This window comes from Pipistrellus hanaki (assembly GCF_964339955.1).
Source record: "Pipistrellus hanaki genome assembly, chromosome: 14".
NCBI lineage: Eukaryota > Metazoa > Chordata > Mammalia > Chiroptera > Vespertilionidae > Pipistrellus > Pipistrellus hanaki.
This window is the reverse complement of record NC_140516.1, coordinates 33,231,158-33,253,596: the sequence shown is the minus strand read 5'-3', so window position 1 is coordinate 33,253,596 and position 22,439 is coordinate 33,231,158. Positions and strand designations below refer to the sequence as shown.

Here is a 22,439-nt window from a genome sequence, read left to right as displayed (position 1 = left end):
GCCAGTCGGAAACCCCAGCCCACCCTTTCTCTCGTCCTCACCCCCACTGTCAGCACTTTCATTCTCCCTCTGTCGCAGCACCCCTTCCTTGACCCTGCTCCCTCCCCTCAACCGTCAAATTCCGATAGGCCCTGCTTCCCCGCTTCCCCCTTCCCCTCTCTAAGCAGGTGAAGGAGTGAGCGGTGGGGAGTGAGGGGGAAATTCCAGCCCACTAAAGAACAGGGGTCCTCAAAGCTTGGTCCCCCACCGGCAACTCTGAGCTCACCTGAGCACTTGTTAGAAATGCACCTTCCCTGTCACTCCAACAAATCAGGAACGCCGGTCCGATGGGAGTTCCAGCAAGCTCCGCAGGTGACTCTGCAGTTCCCGGAGGCATGGGGACTGCTGTCCTAGCGGCACTCCTCCCGCTGCTCCCGGCCAGGGCCCCCATTCCCCGGCTAAGCGGCCCCCCAGCCCCGCTGGGCAGCCAGGGGAGGGCGCAGTGTTGACTCACGTCGGTCAAGGACAGCGGCGGCGGCGGGGCCAGGCCGTGGCCGAGGCGAATGGATGGGACTCTGCGGAGTCGCCGCCTCCTCCTGGGGCGCCCTGGGCTCCGACCTGCCTGCCGGAGCCTCCCCCGCAGCCCCAGCCGTCAATTGCACACCCATCCATTGCACACACCTGGGGAAAGGCCGAACCTACCTGCCCGGGGCCCGCGCGGGCAGGTGAGGTCTGCGCCCAGCACCCCAGCACCCCCGCAGGGCACCCCGGACAGGTGTAAGAGTGCAGATTTGTTCTAACCGAAGGAGAGGTCTGACGAAGACAGTCATCTCACCAACAGATTTATTTTATAGGCAGGTTACTCATTAAAAAACACACAAAAAAAATATTTTGGCCATGGTTGTTTGTTTTTTTTTACAGTGGAACAATTATATATACACATATACACATTATAAACACTGTTTGATGTAAAACACAATATCTACAGTCTACTTACATTTCATTAACCTGCGATTCCTAGTTCCTGGGCTTACTAGTAATTTCAGTTGCCAAGGAGTCAGTTTTTCTGCCTGAATTGGGCAGCACTATCCTTAGCACCTTAGTCAAACAGGTACTAAGTGATAGTGCAAGACAAGCATTTTAAGATTACCTACTATCTCTTCCTAACAAAAGGCACACACATCCTGGAGATGAGCTCTGAGCTGCTTTTGGATTTAAGGCAGCGGTATAAGAACGTAATATAAAAGTAAAGAATGTTCCCTTTTAAAATATTTCAAGGCTGCCCGAAATGTGGGCCCCCTTTCCAAGGCATACCTCTGAATGTGGGGTACCCTTTGGTTTTCCGTTACGTGGGATGAAGATACAGATTATAGAAAAGTTATTCAAGAAGGTCCCATTAAAATCTTTAAAGTTATAACTTAAAAAAGTCAACCAAAATATTCAAAATTACTTTGTATAAATAGGGGTGGAAATTTTACTTTTTAAAAAGGGGTAAATTTAACCAGTGAAAAGTCCCCTTATGGTACAAACGAAAATCAATATATAAATTGCTTTAAGTCAAAATTAAGGTTTCCAGGTGAGCTTGTTAGTTAGCCAGTGCACCAAGTGTGTTCGGTTCCCAGAATGCCAGCAAACTGATCTCCTCTCCCACAGTTTGCCGGTTGTCTGCAGAGATTTCCTGTTGCAGATATCATTCCCAAGTCCAGTTTTCTGAAGGTCCCCGTGTCAGTGATCATCATCCAGCATTGAAATAGCCTTTATCGCCCTCAATGTCCACTTCCTGGTCAGAATCCTCCTCTGAGACCTCGGACTCCAGGTCTTCCTGGGAGGCAGGGGAAGGCGAGCACTGAGAGCTATCCAGAGCACCTTTGTTCTGTTCACTGGGCAAGTCCTGCCTCTGGCTGCAGGGATCGTCCAAACTTTCCAGTTCCTCTTTCTTATTGCTCTGAGGGTTCTCCTGAAGAGGATGGAAATGGAGATGGGTGGATCGTGAGAGAGGAAAGAGGTGAGACATAAATCAAAGGCTTTTCGCCCTCTACCACCTTTTTAATTTTTAGTTTATCCTTTGCTCTTAGCTTATAGGCTCTACATGTATAAGGCATACTCTTTTTCTCACTTTGGAAAAACTTCTTTTCCTATCAGAGAAAGATTACATACACTCTTGCCAAATAAGAACAACCAATCACAAATATAACTGTAATGGTATTAAGTCAAAAATGAACACTAATTCCAGCCCAAATCTTAATGATCTGAAGATTCTTAAAAGTTTAGGGGGGTGGGAGAGAGAAATCAGGCCACTGCAGATACACAGTATCATCATTCTTCAAATAGTTAAACGTGGCCAATTAGCAGGGCCTTCTAGACATTTTTTTTAATCCTCACCTGAGGATATTTTTTTCCATTGATTTTTGGAGAGGAAGTATAAGGGAGGAAGGGGAGAGAGAGAGAGAGAGAGAGAGAGAGAGAGAGAGAGAGAGAGAGAGAGAGAGAGAGAGAGGGAGAGGGAGGGAGGGAGGGAGAGAGAAATACCGATGTGAGTGATATAGATCAACACCAGTTGCCTCTAGTACACACCCCAACAAAGAGTGGGGATGGAACCTGCAACCAGAGGTACATGCCCTTGACTGGGAATCAAACATAAGACTCATCAGTCAGTGAATCAATGCTTTAAACACTGAGGCAAATTGGCTAGGGCTAGACATTTTTTTTTTTTAATGAATGCTAAATAGTGATTAAGGAAAAAATTCCAAATTATTAGATTGAATCTTTTTCATCTGTTTTCTGGAGTATGTTTATAAACATACATAAATATGTGTAACAGGTTACAAAATCATGGCAAATAAATAAATGTAGAACTGGAAGAATGTTGCCAACTGAGAAGAGAAACAATTATAACTTAAAATCTGAGGGAAATTTCTTTAAAATATTCCCATATTACATAGGTATCTCTATCTTAAAAGTCCCTAATAATCTGTAGTACCACTTTTGACCAAGAACTAAATGAGCTAGTAAATTTTTAATCCTGTGTTTATCTAAAATGGACATAAACACTATATAGAAATATTATAAAGTATGTTGTTGTTTTTTTAAGCAAGTCTATAGAATAATAGATTCACCAGGCTTGGATCTATGTAACAAATATATGCACAAGGTCAGAAATTGAGGGAAACCTGAAAATAATTAAATCACATTAGAATAATGAAATGAACTTTATTTCCTGCTTCCAAATGTTCTTTGTAACACTATCTTGTTTTTAATGAAAAAGTTTTATGGTTACTATATTTAAAAATGCACACTGCTTTCAATTTCCCAACTTGTACCATTGTTTCAAAAATATTTTATTTACTATAAACTACACATACATTGGCAAATGAACAATTCAGCAATTGCAGGTTACTCTGGAGAAGTCATCCTGATTAGGACTTCATAAATCTTCAGCCTTAAGTTAAGAGCTTTTAAAAACTGAATTAGCCTTTACTTTTTTTTTTTATCACTTATTGCGTAACAAGGTCATAGGAAGAAAGACTGTTAGAAAGCTTAAGCTACTTTCCAAACAGGATTGGATATTCTCTTACATGTTTTCTATATTCATTTTTAAGAGCTGGCATTAGATGGGAAATAATTTTTAAACTCTTTGATATTTAATTCTTTAAAAACAGTGCAAACAAGACTTAAAGGTGTTTATTTCCTTATATTTACCCTTGAGCTCTGACTGGTTTTATTATGGCTGTGTCAATAAAAGAAACAATTTTCTCCCAAAGATAACTTGCTTAAGTCATTTACTGTCAATTACTTTATCTTTCCTGCGTTAATTAGATAAACAACATATGGGGTTTATAAAACAATTAGCCAGGAGTTTTACTAGCCAGTGTGTGAAAACCCAAGCATAATTGACATAGGAACTGCATTAGGTGCTTTTAGCATTACTGCCACCTGAGCAACTCATCCTGAATTTCAGCAAAGGCTATTTGCCTTTTTAATCAAGGTGAAGAGGTTAAATAGTCTCTCAAATGACTTCTGCATACAACCTATATAACAGGCCTCGCGTGGAGATAACCTGATAAAAAATATTTATTTCCATAGAAACAGAACCATGTCCATACCTGCTTTAGCCTCCGCCATTTAGCGCGTCGATTCTGAAACCAGGTTTTGACCTATACAGGAAAAAAAGAGACAGAAAACTTGTCACCAGCCCTGGATCCCAAGGGACGTAGTGGAGAGGAGGCAGACTCTGGGCTCCACAGCGGACCACAGCCCCAGACACTGGACAGCCAGGCCCCGGAGCAGGCGCGCACCGTGGCTCCACGGCTCTCCTCCGCCCCGGGAGAGCCTGCCCGGGCAGCCGGCGCGCTCACCTGTCTCTCGCTAAGCTGCAGCATCTTGGCCAGACGCTTCCTCTCGGGCGGGGAGAGGTATTTCTGGGTCTCAAACTTCTTCTCCAGCTCGATGGTCTGATCGTTGGAGAACCTCACCTGGCCGCCTTTCCTTTTATGCAGAGGCCTCTGCAGGAAGGGGCTCCAGAGCAGAGGTTTGCCTGTGGGCAGAGAGAGGGCTGGTGAGTGATGGCCCTGGCGCAGCTGCCTGGTGACCCTACAACTAACTCCATGGCCCTGGGGGTGGCGGAGCGGGTGAGGAGATTCAGGACACCCCACCAGACGCGTCCATCTACCCTCACCGGCACATGGACCACCCATACACATGCACACCCAGAGACACAGCAATAGCCAGTCACACCCCTGCCCTGCAATACACAGAGACCACGTTGAACAATCACAGACACACACACACCACCTTCACACCCAGAACTGGAAACCAACAGCCAAATCCTTTGATGGCCAAAAGGACGCCCATTCTAGGTTGAGCTGAAAATACCAAGCCCCTCTGGAACCAGTGGCTCTCCAATTTATAACTACAACTGTTGGCACCTCCCTTTGGTGAACTGCACTTTCTAGCTACTCGGAGTGTCTGTTGGGGAGGAGCGGGCCATTCCATGTACACAGGCGGCTGTGGCCGCGGCCCACGGCGGGGTCTGACCGCGGAGCCATGCGCTGGGCCGCGCGTGGGGCTCCCAATCCTGGGCCTCGGGAGCCGCGGCCTCCTTTGATTTCACACCCGGCCCGCGGGGGCGGCCAGTTAAAGCCACCCCCTGGGCTATGGCAACATTTCCGTCAATGTGTTTCCTGTTGGTCTAACTCGAAAACCCTTCGCTTCCTCCTGCGCGGTCCCTGCAGTCACCCAAGGAAGCCCAGGGCGCGCGGCGAAACGTTTGCCCCCAACCCCGGCCCGGCTGGGAGCCACCCCCACCCCATCCCCACCTCTCCCGCCACAGCAGGCTGACAGCCACGCAGCACCAAACAAACCCTCGAGGCTGAGATTTAAAAATACGATATAATAATTTAAAAAAAAGAGAGAGAACTGAAATATAATCCTTCACCCCATCTCTCTAACAAGGAAGAGAGGATGGAGAACCGAACTAGAGGCGTACCATCCTAAGGTTATTAAAATGTGAATGGATGGAAATGTGAGTTGTCTCTAGGGGTCTCTTCAGAAGCTGCCAATAACAAAGGGATTTAAAACCCTGGGAGCCCCAGGCAAGAAGCCTCAGGGGCCTTGGGGGCCAGAGGCGCCCTGGGCCACCGGGAGGGAGCGCGGAGCCAGGGCGCCTTCCACGCCCTGCAAACTGCGTCCGCACCGCCCTTCGCACTCCAGAGACGTGTCCGTCCGTCCGTCCGTCCGTGGGTCTGTGGGCCTGCGCCTAAACGCTTTGAAAAGCTGGCATTGTTTTGTGTGTGTGTGTGTGTGTGTGTGTGTGTGTGTGTGTGTGTCTTGTGTGTTGTTTTTCGAGATTTTGCTTACGTCAGCTTCAGACTTGGTGCAAAACAGCCTCAAAAAAAAAAAAAAAAAAGGAAGCAACTGGTTATTTTAGCTGCCTTACAGTCCCATCCCACACAGAGGAAATGAACAATATCAGAAAAACGGATCCCGGCTATCAGAAGCCGAGTGTTTCCTGAATTTGTCTGTATTGAGGATGTCGATAAAGTAATCAGCAGCGCGCACGGCTCCGGGGGAAGGGTCTGCTCCGCGCAGCCAGGAAAACACTTAACAGCTTTCTGAAACCAGATTTACTCCTATCGAGAGCTCAAGGTTTCCTGTATGAACGGAAAGGGTCAGGCTCTCTCTCACTGCACAGGCTGCTTGAACCGGGGCCAGCCCCGTCTGCCTCCCGGGCCCGGCGGCAGCGGCTCTCCCAGCCCCACGGGGAGGGCCGGCCGGGGCCCCACGACCCCCGACCCCCGACCCCCCGCCTGGGCGCTCCCTCCCCCGGCCCTCCAGCCCAGGGGACCCCCGACCCCCCGCCTGGGCGCTCCCTCCCCCGGCCCTCCAGCCACCGGGACCCCCTCCCCAGGCGGCGCGCGCGCCCCACCACGGCCTCCGGCTGCCAGATCCCCCGGCGGCAGCGCCCGAAGTCGCGCCCCGGCCGGCCGGGAGGTCCCGGAAAAACCAATCTGAGTCACGGTGCGGTCACTCCCGCCGCCGCCCGCGTCTCCCCGGCCCCGCGCGCGCCCGCGGAGCCGCTCTCCGACCCGATCGCGTTTGACCGCAACTTTCTATCGCCGCCCCCGCCGCCACCGGGGCGCTGCCACCTGCCGGGCGGCGCCTTCCCCGCCGCCTTCCCCGCCGCCGCCGCCGCGGCTCGGCCCCGCCGTGACCCCGGCCGCCTTACCCAGCGGGTCGTGGCGGAGCAGGGCGTGCGTGTAGTCGTTCACCGTCCGCGGGAAAGGGTACAGGGGGCCCCCGAAGCCGCCGGGTCCGTAGGCGGCGGCGGCGGCGGCAGCGGCGGCCAGCGCGGCGGCCGAGGGGTGCGGGAAGGCGGCGGGGGGGTGCACCGGCGTGGGCTCGAACACCGGGGTCCGGTAGGAGGGCGCGAGGCTGGTGAAGGAGGAGTTGGGGGACGGCAGCGCGGGGGCGGGGGCGGGCGCGGCGGGCCCGCGGCCCAGGATGTCCTCGATGTAGAAGGGCGTGGGGTGCGCGGGCTGCAGCAGCGGCGTGGGCGCGTACAGCGGCACCGGCACCCCCACGGCGCCCGCCGCCGCCGGCCCGGGGTGCGGGAACTGCATGGCTCCGTGCGCCCCGGCCGCAGAGCTCCGGCCGCGCCGCCGCGCCGCTACCTTTATCCGCGCCCCGCGCCCCCGGCGATAGGCTCCGCGGCCGCGGGGTGGGGCCGCGCTCTCCTGCCCCTTCCTGCCGCTGGGCCCGCGGCCAATGGCACGGAGCCCCGGAGCCGCCGCCCGCCCCCGCCCGCCCTCGGCCCGCCCCGCCGGCCGCCGCGCTCCCCGCCCGCCCCCGGGACGCGACGGCTCCCAGGCTCCCGGGACCCCGCGCCCCGGGGCCCGGCTCTGCGCTCCCGGCGGCACCCCGGCCCGGACGCCCTCGGAGGAACCCGGGGCCGCGCTCGCCGGGGAGACGGGAGGGGACCGGCCGCAGGGAACGCGGACTCAGGCAGCCCTAGCACAGCCGGGGGGCATTCTCTGCTGGGACTCAAGGGGCACCGATCCAGGCCGGAGCCCGGGGTGGGTGAGGGCGCCCCGCCCCAGGCGAGGGGTCACCGGACTCGATCCTGGTGGAGCGTCGAGGCCACTACCGGGGCCGCGCCTCCTCGGGCCTCCGAGCACCCTCCCCGGCCGGCGGCGCCCTCCCTGGAGTAACGGTGCCGCTCGCTGTGGCCCCGGCGCGGCTCTGGTTCTTGGGAGAGGAGAGCGCCCTGGGGTGCTGCTGGGGCGGCTCCCAGGAGAGGGACCCACGGCCCTTAGGTGCGTCCCGGTGGAGAAAGGACGATAGACTTGAGGTGCTCCGGGTTCCCGGTTCATGTGGTGGGTCCCCGGGCTCAGCCACTCACTCCCCCGGGGACGCGGAGAAGCCTCTCCCCGGCAGGAATCGGGGAAATTCTGGGTGATGGGGCCCCAAGGCAAAGCCTGTGCCGTCTTCTCCGACCCAGCGGGGAGGGCTCCGCGTCCCCTCGCCCCGGGTCCTGGGGGATCGCAGCTGCGCGCACCCCCACTTCCCCGCGTTGCACGTGTTTCCTATTGAAGCTGCGCCGCTACCCCGTGTGGCCTCGGCTCGGTGCAGCCTCCGCTCGCCTTCGGGGCAAGGGGGCATTTTCCTGATTGACGCCCTCCCGCGGTCGTCACACCTCGCGGTGAGCAGTTTCAGCTGAGGTCCTCCAATAATGGTAGAAATGAAAAGACTTCCCAGCTTTTCCTATTGAGGGTTTTTATTGTTGTTATTATTATTTACGTCTTGGAATGATTTCTCCAACCGCGGCTGGGACTGCAGGAGGAAGAAGCGCGGACTGGAAGCCAGACGCACCCCGAGTTCGAGTTTCACTCCGTGCGTGTGTGTGGAGGAACTACTGGGTGCCAGCCGTGAACAAAGGCAGATGTGGCTCTTGTCCGCACCGAGGCAGGAGACGAGTTTTGATACAGTGGCTTATGCATGTGCCACGAAGCAGAAGTGCCTCGTGATCTGAAACCTTGTAGTCAGGGGACATCAGCTGCTAGCTGGGGAAAGGAGGCTTGAACTGATGTTTGAAGAATGAGGAGTTGTCCAGGAGTCTAGAGAGGGACTAATAGTTGCCAGTGCAATCAGTCAAGTCACCCTTCCTGAGCTTTTTTCTCCTATGGAAATTTAAGACTTGGCCCAGCCGGGCCAGAGTGGCTCAGTAATTGAGTGTCGACCTGTGAACCAGAATGCCAGCTAACCATCCCCAGAGTAGCTGGCTCAGTCCCCAGTGAGGAGCATTCGGGAGGCAGCTGATGGATGATTTTCCCTCATCATTGATAATTCTCTCTCTCTGGTTCTCTTTCTCTCTGAAAGCAATAAAAATAATTAAAAAAAAAAAAAAAAGACTTAGCCTAAAGGTTCATAATCTTTTTGGGCTGGGATCATAGGCATCTTTCAGAATCTGAGGGCAGACAAGAGCTACAAGTATAGACAAATACAGTGAGTGTAATATGCTATCATTGGAGTTGAAACATGGGGAGATGGTATGAATAGTTATCTGTGCCTTTGATTTATTATATAAACTCTCTGGGAAGATATACACAAAACTAATATTATTGTCTATGAAGAGCGAGGTGGAGTTGGAGGGAGATAGTACTGTATTCTTCGTGGATATTTGGAGAATTGAGGGATGTGGATGTGTGATCTATTCATAGCAAAGTAGGTCCTGGACGAAGCGGCTGATGCTAAGCCTGGGGCAGGACAGTACACAGTGCACTGGAGCATCTCCTGCCAGAGACTAGAGAGAAACCAGGAACCCCCTTGAAGGGTCGTCATTGGCCAAATTTGGGGTGATTGAAGCCTCAAAACACATTCTGGATTATAACACATTGTCTGTAACAGTTCATACTCAGAGAAAGAGATGGTGGATGGTAATGCTGAAAGAATGCCAGCTAGCTAACAAACGCAGGAGGATTGGGGGGGAAATCAGAAAATGTAATAATTTATTCAAGAAAGAGTCATCATTAATCACCAAAGCCATTGAGTGAAACATTGTTGAGGATGAGGGTTTTCACAAGGTTTCATAGTTTCACCCGTTGATTGGCTTCTGGATTAAAAAGGAAAACCCCTACAAAAGGCATTTTGGGAGAAAGCAGGCAAACACTGAATATGAATTCTGTTATATGACATTATTGATATGCATACCCTAGCTGGTTAGGGCATCAGCCCTTGGATTGAAGGGTTGTGGGTTCAATTCAGGTCAAGGGCACATACCTCGATTGCAGGCTCAATTCTTCGCCCCCTGGTCATGTTCAGGAGGCAACCAGACTATATGTCTCTTTCACATTGATGTCTCTCTCTCTCTCTCTGTCTCTCCCCCTCCCTTCCACTCTCTCTAAATATATATATATATATATATATATATATATATATATATATATATATATATATATAAATGGAAAAAATACTTGGGTGAGGATTAACAACAACAAAAATTAATATTCACTGTGTTAGTAGTGATATTAGTATTGTGGGTAAATGTTTTTATTTTGGGGAGGTGCAAGCATACTATTTAGGGGTGAAGTGTTATAATATCTGCAACTTTCAAATAGTTCAGTATACACACATATATGCACTCAGATATGTGTATGTAAAGAGGGAAATAATGTTAAAAAATGAAAACGTTCACTTTCTTAAGGTCAAAATTATTTGAATTATTTATTGAGTCTGCATACAAGTTCAGGTGGGAACCATTTGTGGAAGGCTGTTTGTGGATCCCTGGTGCCTCCGGGGTCTGGTCTGATATTGTGCCCTCTCCACCAGTCATAACTCCCATCACATGGCCTGATAGAGGATTCTGGCAGGTGCTGGGAGATTATAAAAGTAACATGCGCACTTCTGTAGACCAAGGACAGACACAGAATTGGGGGACAAAGAAAAGACAGTTTTTTGTGGGTGTTTTGTTTTGTTTTGTTTTTTATGAAGACCAAAGGGGGGGGGTTATTGTTATTCCTACCACTTTTATTTTATGTATTAAATATATTTTATTAATTTTTTACAGAGAGGAAGGGAGAAGGATAGAGAGCTAGAAACATCGATGAGAGAGAAACATCCATCAGCTGCCTCCTGCACACCCCATACCGGGGATGTGCCCACAACCAATGTACATGCCCTTGACTGGAATCGAACCCGGGACCCTTCAGTCCACAGACCAACACTCTATCCACTGAGCCAAACCGGTTTTGGCGACAGTTCTTATCTGAAGCTTAAAGGTGCCTTCAAAAGTTATGGTTAGGCCTGGCAGGTGTGCCTCAGTGGTTGAGCTTGGACCTATGAACCAGGAGCTTTCTGTTCAGTTCCAGGCCAGGGCAAATGCCTGGGTTGTGGGCTCCCCGCAAAGGAGGCAATTGATCAATGATTCTTTCTCATAATTGATGTTTCCTCTTTCTTCTTTTTTTAACTGTTGAAAGTATTACAGATGTCCCGTTTGTTTATTTGTTTGTTGTTTGTTTTTCCCTTTGACTCCCTCCACTCCACCCTCACCCCACCCCCAGGCCTTCACCACTCTATTGTCTGTGCCCATGGGCTATGCCTATCCTATATAATTAAAGGCTAAGATGCAACTTGCCTGTTCAACTGGGAGTTTGACCAAGAGTTCCATTAAGAAGCCAGGACATATGGCCTCTCCCCCTAGCCAGCCCCATCCTTGGTCAGGGGTGGGGCCAGCCAACCTCCCACATCTCCTCTCTGTGGCAGGCCGGATTGGCCCTAATTGGGGCAGGCCAGCCAGACCACACCCATGCATGAATTAGTGCATTGGGTCTCTCTTTAGTATGCACATAAGTTCCCTGGTTAATCACTCTCCATTCACCCCCAACCCCTGCCTTCCCTCTGAAACTCATCTTCTATGTCTATGGATCTACTTTGTTCATCAGTTTATTTTGTTCATTAGATTCCACATATGAGTGAGATCATGTGATACTTATCTTTCTCTGACTGGCTTATTTCGCTTAGCATAGTGCTCTCTAGGTCCATCCATGCTGTTGCAAATGATAAGAGATCTTTCTTTTTTATAGCTGCATAGTATTCCATTGTATAGATATATACATATTTTTATCCACTCATCTGCAGGTATGCACTTGGACTATTTCCAAATCTTAGCCATCGTAAATTGCACTACTATGAACATAGAGGTGCATATATTCTTTCTGATTGGTGTTTCTGGTTTCTTAAGGTATAGTTCTAACAGAAGGATCATTGAGTCAAATCGTAGTTCCATTTTTAATTTTTTGAGGAAACTCCATACTGTTTTCCACAGTGGCTGCACCACTCTGCATTCCCACCAGCAGTGTACTAGGATTCCCTTTTCTCAACATCCTCACTCATCATTGATGTTTCTGTCTCTGTCTTCCTCTCCCTTCCTCTCTCAGATCAGTTTAAAAAGTGTTGTGGGTTTTTGTTTTTTTTTATTACTATGTCTGGGCTTTCAATGATTTGAACTCAGATAACTGTGATTATTATTCTCTCACAAAATGTTCCTCCCTCATCTTTGTTTTTCTGCCCCTTCCACCTATTGAGTAACTGCGATTATCGCAACAATTCATGTAATGCCTGTACTAGTCAGCCTTCACTCTCCATCTTCAAAAATAGTGTGGATTTATAATTTGTTCTGTGTATGACTCAGCCACCAAAAAAGATATAACTCTACAAAGCTTAAAAAAAAATAAATAGGAAATGCCAGGGAAATAATCAGCAATTAGGAAAAGGAAGTATCATCCCTTTCTTTCATTGAGCCTCAGATCCTGTGATGTGGATGGAGACCTTAAAAGGCATTGGTGTAACATTCCGTCTCAGCTACATAATCCTCACGAGCAAATTGAAGCACTTAATTCTCTTAAGCTATATAACACTGCCTTTTCTAAATCCAATCGTCAGATCCATGTTCATTTTGCTATAGTTAAAAAAAAAAAATTACAACCACATTTGTGAATGTCACATTTATTGAACTACATAATTTTTAATATCACTTGTGTAGGTTTTATGGTTTGTTTTATTGTTTTAAAAGTCATTTGGGGCTCTAAAAGAACAAGATTTTTCCAAAGTTGTCCTTATAATTTTTTTCACACAGTCAGAACTAATAAAACAAAACTGTTGTAGCTATTTAATTCAAAATCTCTTGGAGTTTCAATATTTTTTCTCTGCTGGATACTAAAACCAATAAAGCTACATGAGATTTTAATTATATTCTGAATTAAACAAGACTCACTCTAAAAAATTGGCACCATTTATTTTAGCCACTGCTATTCTGCAAGAGACCAAACTTTGTAAGAAGAGAAGGTGGTTCTCACCTCTGATTTATCTGCTAGGAACTTAGGTAAATTTTTTGCAACTTATTTTCAACAATGAAATATACACAGAGGAAAATGCATCAATGGATTGAACTATAACAATTGGTTCTATTTTTACTTACACTAAAATTTTTATTATCTTCAGCTGTTGAAATGACTAAATCATTTATTTAATACATATCAAACTATTGTATTACATTTTGTTTAAATTTGACAAAAATGTAACTTATTAGTGGGGGGTCTAGGGCTCTACTATCTTAACAAAATGCTAATATGACCAAAGGATAATGTCTCGTTCATGTCATGAATGAAATCAGAGCTCTAGACAATAGTCACCATGATGTCACTTTGGTGATGTCCACATCTTACATACTACAGTGTACCTTGCATCGTATCATAATGTGGGTGAATTTGACTGACCATGGAGCTTTAGGTGGGGCTTATGGTAGTTATTTGCTCAACTTAAAAAGTCTTGGACTCAGTAATAAAAAGACAGAGAACCTAATTTTTTTTTAAAAAACTGGCAAAAGATCTGAATAGAAGTTTCTCCAAAGAAGATACACAAGGGACTAATAAGCATATGAAAAAGATGTTCACCATCATTAGTCATCAGAGAAATGCAAATCAAAACCACAACAAGGTACCACTTCATACCCACTAAGATAGCTATAATCATTTTAAAAAAAAAAGCAGAAACTGATGAATGTTGGTAAGGATATGGAAATTTAGAACCCTCATACATTGCGATGGCAATGTAAAATGAAGGAGCTACTTTGGAAAACAATCTGGCAGTTCCTGAAGAGGTTAAACATCAAATTTCCACATGACCCAGCAATTCCTCTCCTGGGTATATACCCAGGAAATGAAATATATATGTCCACACAAAAACTTGCACACAGATGTTCATAGCAGAATTATTCATAAAAACCAAAAAGTGGAAACAACCCAAATGTCCACCAACTGATGAATGGGTAGGTAAAATGTGGTATATGCAAGCAATGGAATATTATTTGATAACTAGTGGCCTGGTGCATGAACTCATGTATATTGAAAGAAAATTAATTAGAATAAATACTTTAATATCACTATTCACCCTTTCTCTATAATAGAAGTGTCAACCAAATGCATGATTGACAATGACAGATCGAAACACACAGCTGCAATTGGTGCCAGCAAGAGCTTTGTATGTATTGTGCGTGTGAGTCAACTTAGCCTTTTATAGATATAGAATAAACTTGCTTAATTGGATCTGCTTTCTGACATAGCTAAACTTTTTCCAGCCCAGTGAAGCACCCCAGCTTCTTCTTCAAGTAATTGTTAGCAACACAGCAGTAAATATCAACACAAAGCAGATTATTATTGTAGATCACGCAGGAAGATCAAAGGGTGAAATATTTAACTGCAGCAGTGTTTGACTATATTCTGCACAGTGAGAAAACCTGAGGTCATTTTCAAGGTCCACCATTTCTTCTTTTTAGTCAGGTCAAGTTTCTAAACTTTCTAAATCTCCATTTTCTGGCTAACAAAAAGAAAATAGGATTCCACCTAGTCTCCTATCTACCTGACTTCTGTGAGGATCAAATGAGATGAGGCACAGGAAAACACTTCACAGACATTTGGTTACAGTGTGAAATGTTTTCACCTGGCTACAAAGCAGGTCATGTTCCTGGGCTGAAGAAACTGCAAGGAGGGTAGTCGCTAGGGAGAGGAAGCCGGGCGTTACTCCGTAATGTCATAACCTGGATGGACACTTAGCGTATTCGCCTTTGATGTATCTAGATATGAAAGAACACACCCTGGCCGGTGTGACTCCGTAGATTGGACGTCATCCCATGCATGGAAAGGTTGCTGATTTGAATCCCAATCAGGGCACATGCCCAGGTAGGAGGCGTGCAAGAGGCAGCCAATCATTGTTTTGTTCTCACATCGCTGTTTCTCTCTCTTTCCCTTCCTCTCTCTAAAAATAAATTATTTTAAAGTTGTGTGGTTTTTTTTTTAAAGAAAACAAGGAATAAAGTAATAAGACATGCTACAGTGTGGATGAACTTTGAAAGTATTACGCTGAGTGAAAGAAGACAGACACAATAGACCATATATTTGATGATTGCATTGATATGAAATGTCCAGAACAGACAAATCTATAGAGATAGTAAGCAGATTAGTGGTTGCCCAGAGCTTAAAAAGTTGGGAATAAATGGAGGCATAGACTACTGTAAGTTTCCTTCTAAGTACTGTTTATCGACATCCCATATGTTTTGGTATGTTGTGTATTTGTTTTCATTCACCTCAAAATATTTTCTAACTTCTCTTGTAACTTCTTTGATCATTGGTTATTTAGTAGTGTGTTGTCTATTTTGCTCATGTTTGTGAATTTCTCAAATGTCCTTCTGTGTTTTTGTTTTTAAATATATTTTATTGATTTTTCACAGAGAGGATAGAGAGTTAGAAACATCGATGAGAGAAAGTCATCGATCAGCTGCCTCTTGCACACCCCCCGCTGGGGATGTGCCCTCAACCAAGGTACATACCCTTGACCGGAATCGAACCCGGGACCCTTCAGTCCACAAGCTGATGCTCTATCCACTGAGCCAAACCAATTAGGGCTAACATTTTATTGTCAATGTTCATCCACAGAGTAGCATGTATCCATACTTCATTTTTATGGCTGAGTAATAACCCATTGTATTTACCACCTTTTGTTTATCCATTCATACGGTGATGAACGCTAAGGCTGTTAATACCATTGGACTATTATGATAGTGCTGCTATGAATATTTGTGTACAAATATTTGTGTGGAGGGATTTTTTTCCTTTCTCTTGGGTAGACACATAGGAGTGGAAGTGTTGGGTCATGTGGTGATCGTTTCACTTTTTTAGGAACCGACATGCTTTTCCACAGTGGCTGATCCGTTTTACATTCCCAACATTGTACAAGAATTCCTGTTGTAAACTTTATTTTTTCACTATAGCTATCCTTGTGGGTGTAAAATGGTATCTCGTTGTGGTTTTGATTTGCATTATCCTGTTGCTGTTTACAAGATTCTGTCTTCAGCTTCTGACAATCTGATTATCATGTCTTGTGGGTCTCTGAGTTTATTCTATTCAGTTTGGCTTTGTTGAGCTGCTTGGATGTTTAGATTGAAGTGGTTTAAGAAATTTGAGAAGTTTGCAGCCATTATTTCTTCAAGTATTCTTTTTGCCTCTTTCTCTCCTCCCCTTTTTGCACAGGTCAGTATGCTGCATTGTGCTCCATAGATCTCTTGGGCTCTATTTGGTTTTCCTTCAGACTTTCCTCTCTTTCTGCTACTCCAATTGGACATTTTCAATTTACCTAGCTTCAAGTTTATTGGCTCACATCTATTGGAACCCTCTAGTGACTTATTTTATTTCAGTTAGAACTTTCAGCTCCCAATCAATTTGCATGATGTTTTTTTTAAAAAAAAAATTTCTTAGTGATTTTCTAGAGAGAGAAGAGTGAGAAACGATGATGCGAGATCATCAATGGGCTGCCTCCTGCACGCCCCCTACCAGGGATCAGCCCGTCAACCACGGTATGGGACCAGACCGGAAATTGAACCAGCAAACTTTCTGTGCACACGATGATGCCCAACCAACTGCTCCACACTGGTCAAAACTTGTATGGTTTTTAAAGATTCATTTATTGATATCCTCTGTTTGTTCTCCTGGATTCCTTTAACTCTATGAGCATATTTGAGTCAGTTAACTTAAAGTCCAATAATTACATAAGTCAGTTAACTTTGAATGGGCCATACTTTGTTTCTTTGCAGGCTTCTTAGTTTTTGGTTGAAAATAAAACATTTTGAATATTATAATGTCGTAACGCTGGAAATCTTTTTTTTTTTCTTCACACCTAGTTTTTGTTGCTTACTGTGAGCTGTACCAATTTGTTTAGTGACTTTTGCAAACTTTTTTTTTTGTGTGTGTATGTATAAATTCTCAATTCTTTGACTTATGTAGTCTCCGAAGTCTCTTCCTTTTGCTTATGTTCAGCTAATGTGTTGACATTTTCTTAAATGCCAGTAGCCTAAAAAATTACTAAAACAAGCCCTGGCTGGTTTTGCTCAGTGGATAGAGCATCAGCCTGTGGACTGAAGGGTCCTAGGTTCAATTCTGGTAAAGGGTATTTGCCTGAGTTGTGGGCTCAATCCCCAGTAGGGAGCATGCAGGAGGCAGCCAATCAATGATTCTCATCATTGATGTTTCTCTCTTCCCCTCTGAAATCAATTTAAAAAATATCTTTTAAAAATGACTAAACCAGCCGAAACCGGTTTGGCTCAATGGATAGAGCGTCGGCTTGGGGACTGAAAGGTCCTGGGTTCGATTCCAGTCAAGGGCATGTACCTTGGTTGCGTGCATATCCCCAGTAGGGGATGTGCAAGAGGCAGCTCATCGATGACTCTCTCTCATCGATGTTTCTAACTCTCTTATCTCTCTCCCTTCCTCTCTGTACAAAATCAATAAAACATATTTTTTTTAAAAAAAATTTTAAAAAAAATAAAATAAAAATGACTAAACCAGAAATCTTAAAAAACGAAAAGGCCTCCCAGTCTTTGCCTATTGGCTGTCGGAGCACACCTTCAGATGCCTGGGCAGGCCATTTCAATCTGCCTTAGTTATCACTTACTGCTTGTACTGATCCTAAGTATCAGGCAGCAGTAAAAGCTTAGGGTCTTTCTCATGCACGCAACTTGGCCCGAACATAAAGGGCTTTCCAATCCCCCGGTATACAATGGTCTTTGAATGGCCTACTTTCCTTTAATAAACTCTCTCCTATTTTCTCCTCAAGATGTTGGCACTCCTTTATTTACTGTAATCCTTTGCCCCAGGAGGCAGCAGGTTGTTCATTTGCCTTACAGTATTTTAAAGAAATGCCTGCCACTTTCACCCACAAGTTCTGAGTTAGATGAAACAAAGCAAAGTGCCTTACTTCACTCCTACCATAGGCGCCAGATGGGTTAGAACAATTATTTTAGATGATCAGATCTGCTTCCTTGGGACCAGGAACCAAGGTGTCACTCCGAAAACATGGGCTGGGGAGGGGATAGAACAAGGGCATATAAAACACTAAAAAGCTTGCCTAGTTTTTAGCTTACCTTTTTCTTTTTCTTTTTTTCTTTTCTTTTTTTTTTTTTAAATCAATCTTTATTGTTCATATTATTACAAAGGTTCCTCATTTCTTCCCCCCTCCACCAGGTTCCCACCCCACCCTCCGCCCCCTCCCCATCCCCCATTGTCCTCATCCATAGGTGCAGTTTATGTTCAGTCTCTTCCTCCCTCCCTTTCCCCGATAGTATTGTAAATCCCTTTTCAGATAGTAAATCAGTTACTTAGCACTTTCTCATATCAATAATACCTCCACATGCCCAATGATACATTTCACACAAAAGACATTTCCAAATAGGTCAACCAGCCTCATCCAGGGCCCACCCAAGGCACTCACAGATCAACACCCCAGCCCTATACTTAGTAGTCAACACATCCAGATCTAAGCCTTCATCACTTGATTCAGCAGACCCTCAAGTTCCCACAAAAGTTTCCAGCCATGTCTGAGAGGCAACCGTGGGGCAGGGGCAGGCGAGGAGCAAGCTGTTCCAGGCCTGGCTGCTCCGGGCCTGGCCTCTGTTGCTCTGGTTCGTTCCACAACCAGCTGCTCCAGGTCTGGTCACTGCCGCTCCTGACCTAGTTGCTCTGGACTTGGCTGCTGCTGCTCCGGGCCTGGCCGCACCTGACCTGGCTGCTCTGGGCCCGGCTGCTCCGGGCCTGGTCGCTCCCAGCCTGGAAGCTGCTGCTCCGGGCCTGGCAGCTCCGGGCCTGGCAGCACCAGACCCGGCTGCTCCGGGCCTGGCCGCTCCCATCCTGGCAGCCCCTGCTCCGGGCCTGGCCGCTCCCAGCCTGGCAACCGCTGCTTTGGGCCTGGCCGCACCAGACCCGGCTGTTCCGGGCCTTAGCTTACCTTTTTCTTGACTTAGCATTTTTTGGTTGCTGTAAATGTTCCCAGAATTCTGACAAGGTTGTTTCTGAATTTTTTTTTTATTTTATTTTATTTTTTTTTACTTCTAAGGTGGAAGGGGTCCTTGAAGCTATCTATTTGTGCCAATGGTCATTTTTTTAACACGGTACATGTAACTTTGTAGAGCTAATTTAACTCTGGATGTTTAAATCCTTCAGATATTTATTTTTGCTTCTGTCAGGTAATTAACCAGTTGCATCAGCTTTCCTGGATAACTTTCAAATAGGGAATGAGCAGACATGGCTGGACGTCAGGCCCTGTGAGAACCAATCTATTTCTCATGCCTCTTACACCACGGTGTAGCCCTCTGGAATGGAACTAAAGCCTGGGGTTTTACCAAGGCCCTTCTTCCTTGCTGGTTTCTGTATAGAAGTTTATCTTAGAAATTTTAATACAATTTGCATAACTCTAAAAATATACCTGTTGCCAAATAAGAAATAATGGGGCAAGCAAGTTCATGGAAAAACCAAATTTCTTCATCGTGGATTTACTGAGAGCAATTTATTTTAATTACCCACAGCTTATGTTGACATCTGCTTTTGTAGAGAAATACCATTTTTAAAAAGATAACACCTCTGCAAGATAAATTTATTTCTTGAAATAGCCCATTTTCTAATTCTCCAATAGGATTTGGTTCTATTTAGCTATCAAAGTCAAACCTTTCTAAACGTACACTTCACTTGGGCACAAAATTCACTGTGCATAAAGTAGTCTCCCCTTACCTGCGGGGGAAACATTCCACCACCCCCAGTGGATGCTCTGAAACGGAATCTCATCAACTTCAACTCTGCCAGAAATTCGGCGGCAGCTTCATCAGCAGCCTCTCGAGTCATTTTTTTATCTTTCAGACCAAAACCTATTCCTAAATATGTAACCATCCCTGGTTTGCAGTAAATAGCTTATCCATTCAGAAGATCTCTTAAAGAGTTCGTATAGGCTCAATGTTTTCTGACACATTTGCTGTTCATGTCTTCAACCCACAAATTTAATGCCGTCTCCATCTTAACTAAGAACTGTCTGTGGCCATAACTTTTGCAGTTTTTGAGGTACAGCAAAACTAGCACAAATTTCTCTTTCCTTCTTTACAATTTCACAGATAAAATATTTGTAACCATGGATCTTAGCAACCTCAGAATATATTTTTCCTTATGATGTTGAAAACTTTTCACTATAGGATGCACTTTACAGCTTCTCTTTAGCATATCCAAATTGCCAGCATCAGTACTCTTTCACCTTGAGGACAGTAAGTAAAGTAAGGGTTACTCAAAAACAAGCACTGCTACATGGCAGCAATCTCACCGTGGACACTACCGGGCATGCTGGACAAAGACGATTTACACTCTAAGTGGGATGGAATAGGGCGGCGCAAGATTTCACCATGCTACTCAGAAAGGCGCGCAAGTTAAAGAGTTACGAATTGTTTATTTCTTAAATTTTCCATTTAATATTTTCAGACCGTGGGTAACGGTGAAGGAAACCACAGAAGCAAAACTGTGGATAAGGAAGGACTAGTTAATTCCTTCTAAGTGTTCTGGTTCTTCATGTTGAAATAGCTCAACTTCCAGAAATTTGGTTGCCAGATAAAAATTATCAAAGCTCTTCTAAAGATTAAGATTTCAATAGAAAAAAAATACACATATGCATATTTTATTATATACAAAGAACAACAGCTTTATCAAGTAAACAAGAGAATACAAATTATAGTCATAATTAATAACGTCAAAAAGCCCTTAAACCACCGTGACTTTCTGGGTAAGACACAGGCATTAAAATGGGGTCACACAGCCATTAATCAGAGATTTAGGTAGTTCTCCCAAAACAGCAATCTATATTCTAAAAAGCTGGATTTTTATGAACTCTGTGGAGGCTCATGTGTTAGGCCTCAGAAAGGAATTAAACGCATGTCTAGGGGGTAACAACTTAAAAATATTGAAAGGACCTTCTTGGGTTATGTTTATTGTTGACAGTGATTTTAGAGATAACCATAAAAAAGTAATAAAGATAGCAAGGTAAAATTCTGGCTATCTCATAATAAATGGATACCAATCTGGAGCTCTACAAATGGTTTATTGACAAATAAAACGGGAGAAAGGGAACTTAAGAAGGCAGAGTGGCAAAGTCTAAGGAAGGAGGCAAGCAAATATAGACATAATTCAATCATAGTAAAAAAATAAAATAAAAGAAAGGAGATGGTCCTCCCCAAGACCAAGCATTGGTGATGTTGCCATTCAAGCCTAGAAGAATAGTGCAGCTCTTATACATTTGCTCTTTAGTAATAGACAAAAATATTTTTCATGTTATAAAAGGACAGTTTACTCAATGCAAATCCCAAATGAAACCCAACTTAATGCACAGTGAACTACAGAGGAATGACAGAAAAAATGGGAACACATATTAAATTCAACTAAATTTACAATATTGCCTTGATATTTTCTGTTTGTTTTTAATCTATACACAAGGCTCAAGGTTCTCGAGTTACGGGTTTTATTTTTTCATTTTTATTAAAAATAAAATTTAAAACCCTCGAGTTAACTAAAGATTTATCTGGGCTCGTAGAGGTAATCTGCTTCTTGTAACAGATTGTTCAGTAGTTTCTTCTACTTTAGATTTCTCCACTGGATTAATGCCTCTGTTTTCTTTGTCTTTTCCATACGATTTTTTATGCTGTAGATTTAAGGAGATAAATTAAGTCAATGTAAAGTAACATTTGATACCTATTAGCTATACTAGTATTTTCAAAGTTCTATGGATTATAGCAAAGAAATTAAGTGTGGAGAGAACTTCCAAAAAGACTCAGCACAAATCTGAACTAACAATCAATCTGACAAGTAGAAATAAATGCCTGCTTCATTTACCACCAATGGAAGGAGTGGAAAGAAATATTAATTTTCCATATGATATTCCAAAGCATACTCACAGATTTTACTGTAGAATAGTGATTCTCAAGAGGGAGCAATTTTGCTCCTTCTCCCCCAACCTAGGAGACAGTTTATAATGCCCGAAGGCATTTTTGGTTGTTAAACTAGGGGATGCTACTGGGTCCTAAGGGGTAGAAGCCAGAAATACTGCTAAATATTATAAAATACACAGCACAGAGGACCAGCCACCACAAATAAGAACTATCCAGCTTAATAATGTCAACAGTGCTGCTGTAAAGAAATCCTGGGAAAACAAAGATTTGCTATCATGCAAAAAAAAGGCAATACTATTTTAAACAGAGAATCTGATGTATATGGGCTACCTTAAGACATTTTTCCCCCCAACTTTATCTTTTGTTTAAACCAATTTCATTTGGAGATGTATATTTCATTGAAATCTTCATACTTGCTTTAAGAGATGGCTGATAATCATTGTAGATCTAGTTATCAATGCTGAGACAAATCGTAAACTATTTTAGAGTTTTAAACCCAGAAAATTCACCTCCATCCCAAAAGAATGCTATCAGGGGGAAAATAATTTCCAGCCTTTAGCTAAAGGCCTAAAATCCAATTCCAAATTTTCCCAGTACTGTAGGGACTTCCTTGCCATAGCTGAACCACTAAGCCTGGTTAAACAATAATAATGAACCGATTTCCAAACAG

General features: G+C 44.9%; 2 protein-coding genes across 2 annotated transcripts in view; both read right to left on the bottom strand.

The window, feature by feature from the left end:
• Positions 1-800: 800 nt before the first annotated feature.
• On the bottom strand, positions 801-7,218 carry HHEX (hematopoietically expressed homeobox). The gene is made up of 4 exons (XM_084903759.1): positions 6,704-7,218; positions 4,335-4,513; positions 4,083-4,133; positions 801-1,936 (listed from the first exon to the last, which is right to left on the bottom strand). The coding sequence occupies exons 1-4, from the start codon at positions 7,095-7,097 to the stop codon at positions 1,715-1,717; spliced, it is 846 nt and encodes a 281-aa protein (XP_084759885.1). The 5' UTR covers positions 7,098-7,218; the 3' UTR covers positions 801-1,714.
• A 13,271-nt stretch (positions 7,219-20,489) lies between these two features.
• The window catches only part of KIF11 (kinesin family member 11), a 40,655-nt gene continuing 38,705 nt past the window's right edge, over positions 20,490-22,439 (bottom strand). The window contains exon 22 of the mRNA XM_084904313.1: positions 20,490-21,522. Coding sequence (XP_084760439.1) covers positions 21,391-21,522 — 132 coding nt within the window. The 3' untranslated portion in view covers positions 20,490-21,390. The remainder of the gene's footprint in view (positions 21,523-22,439) is intronic.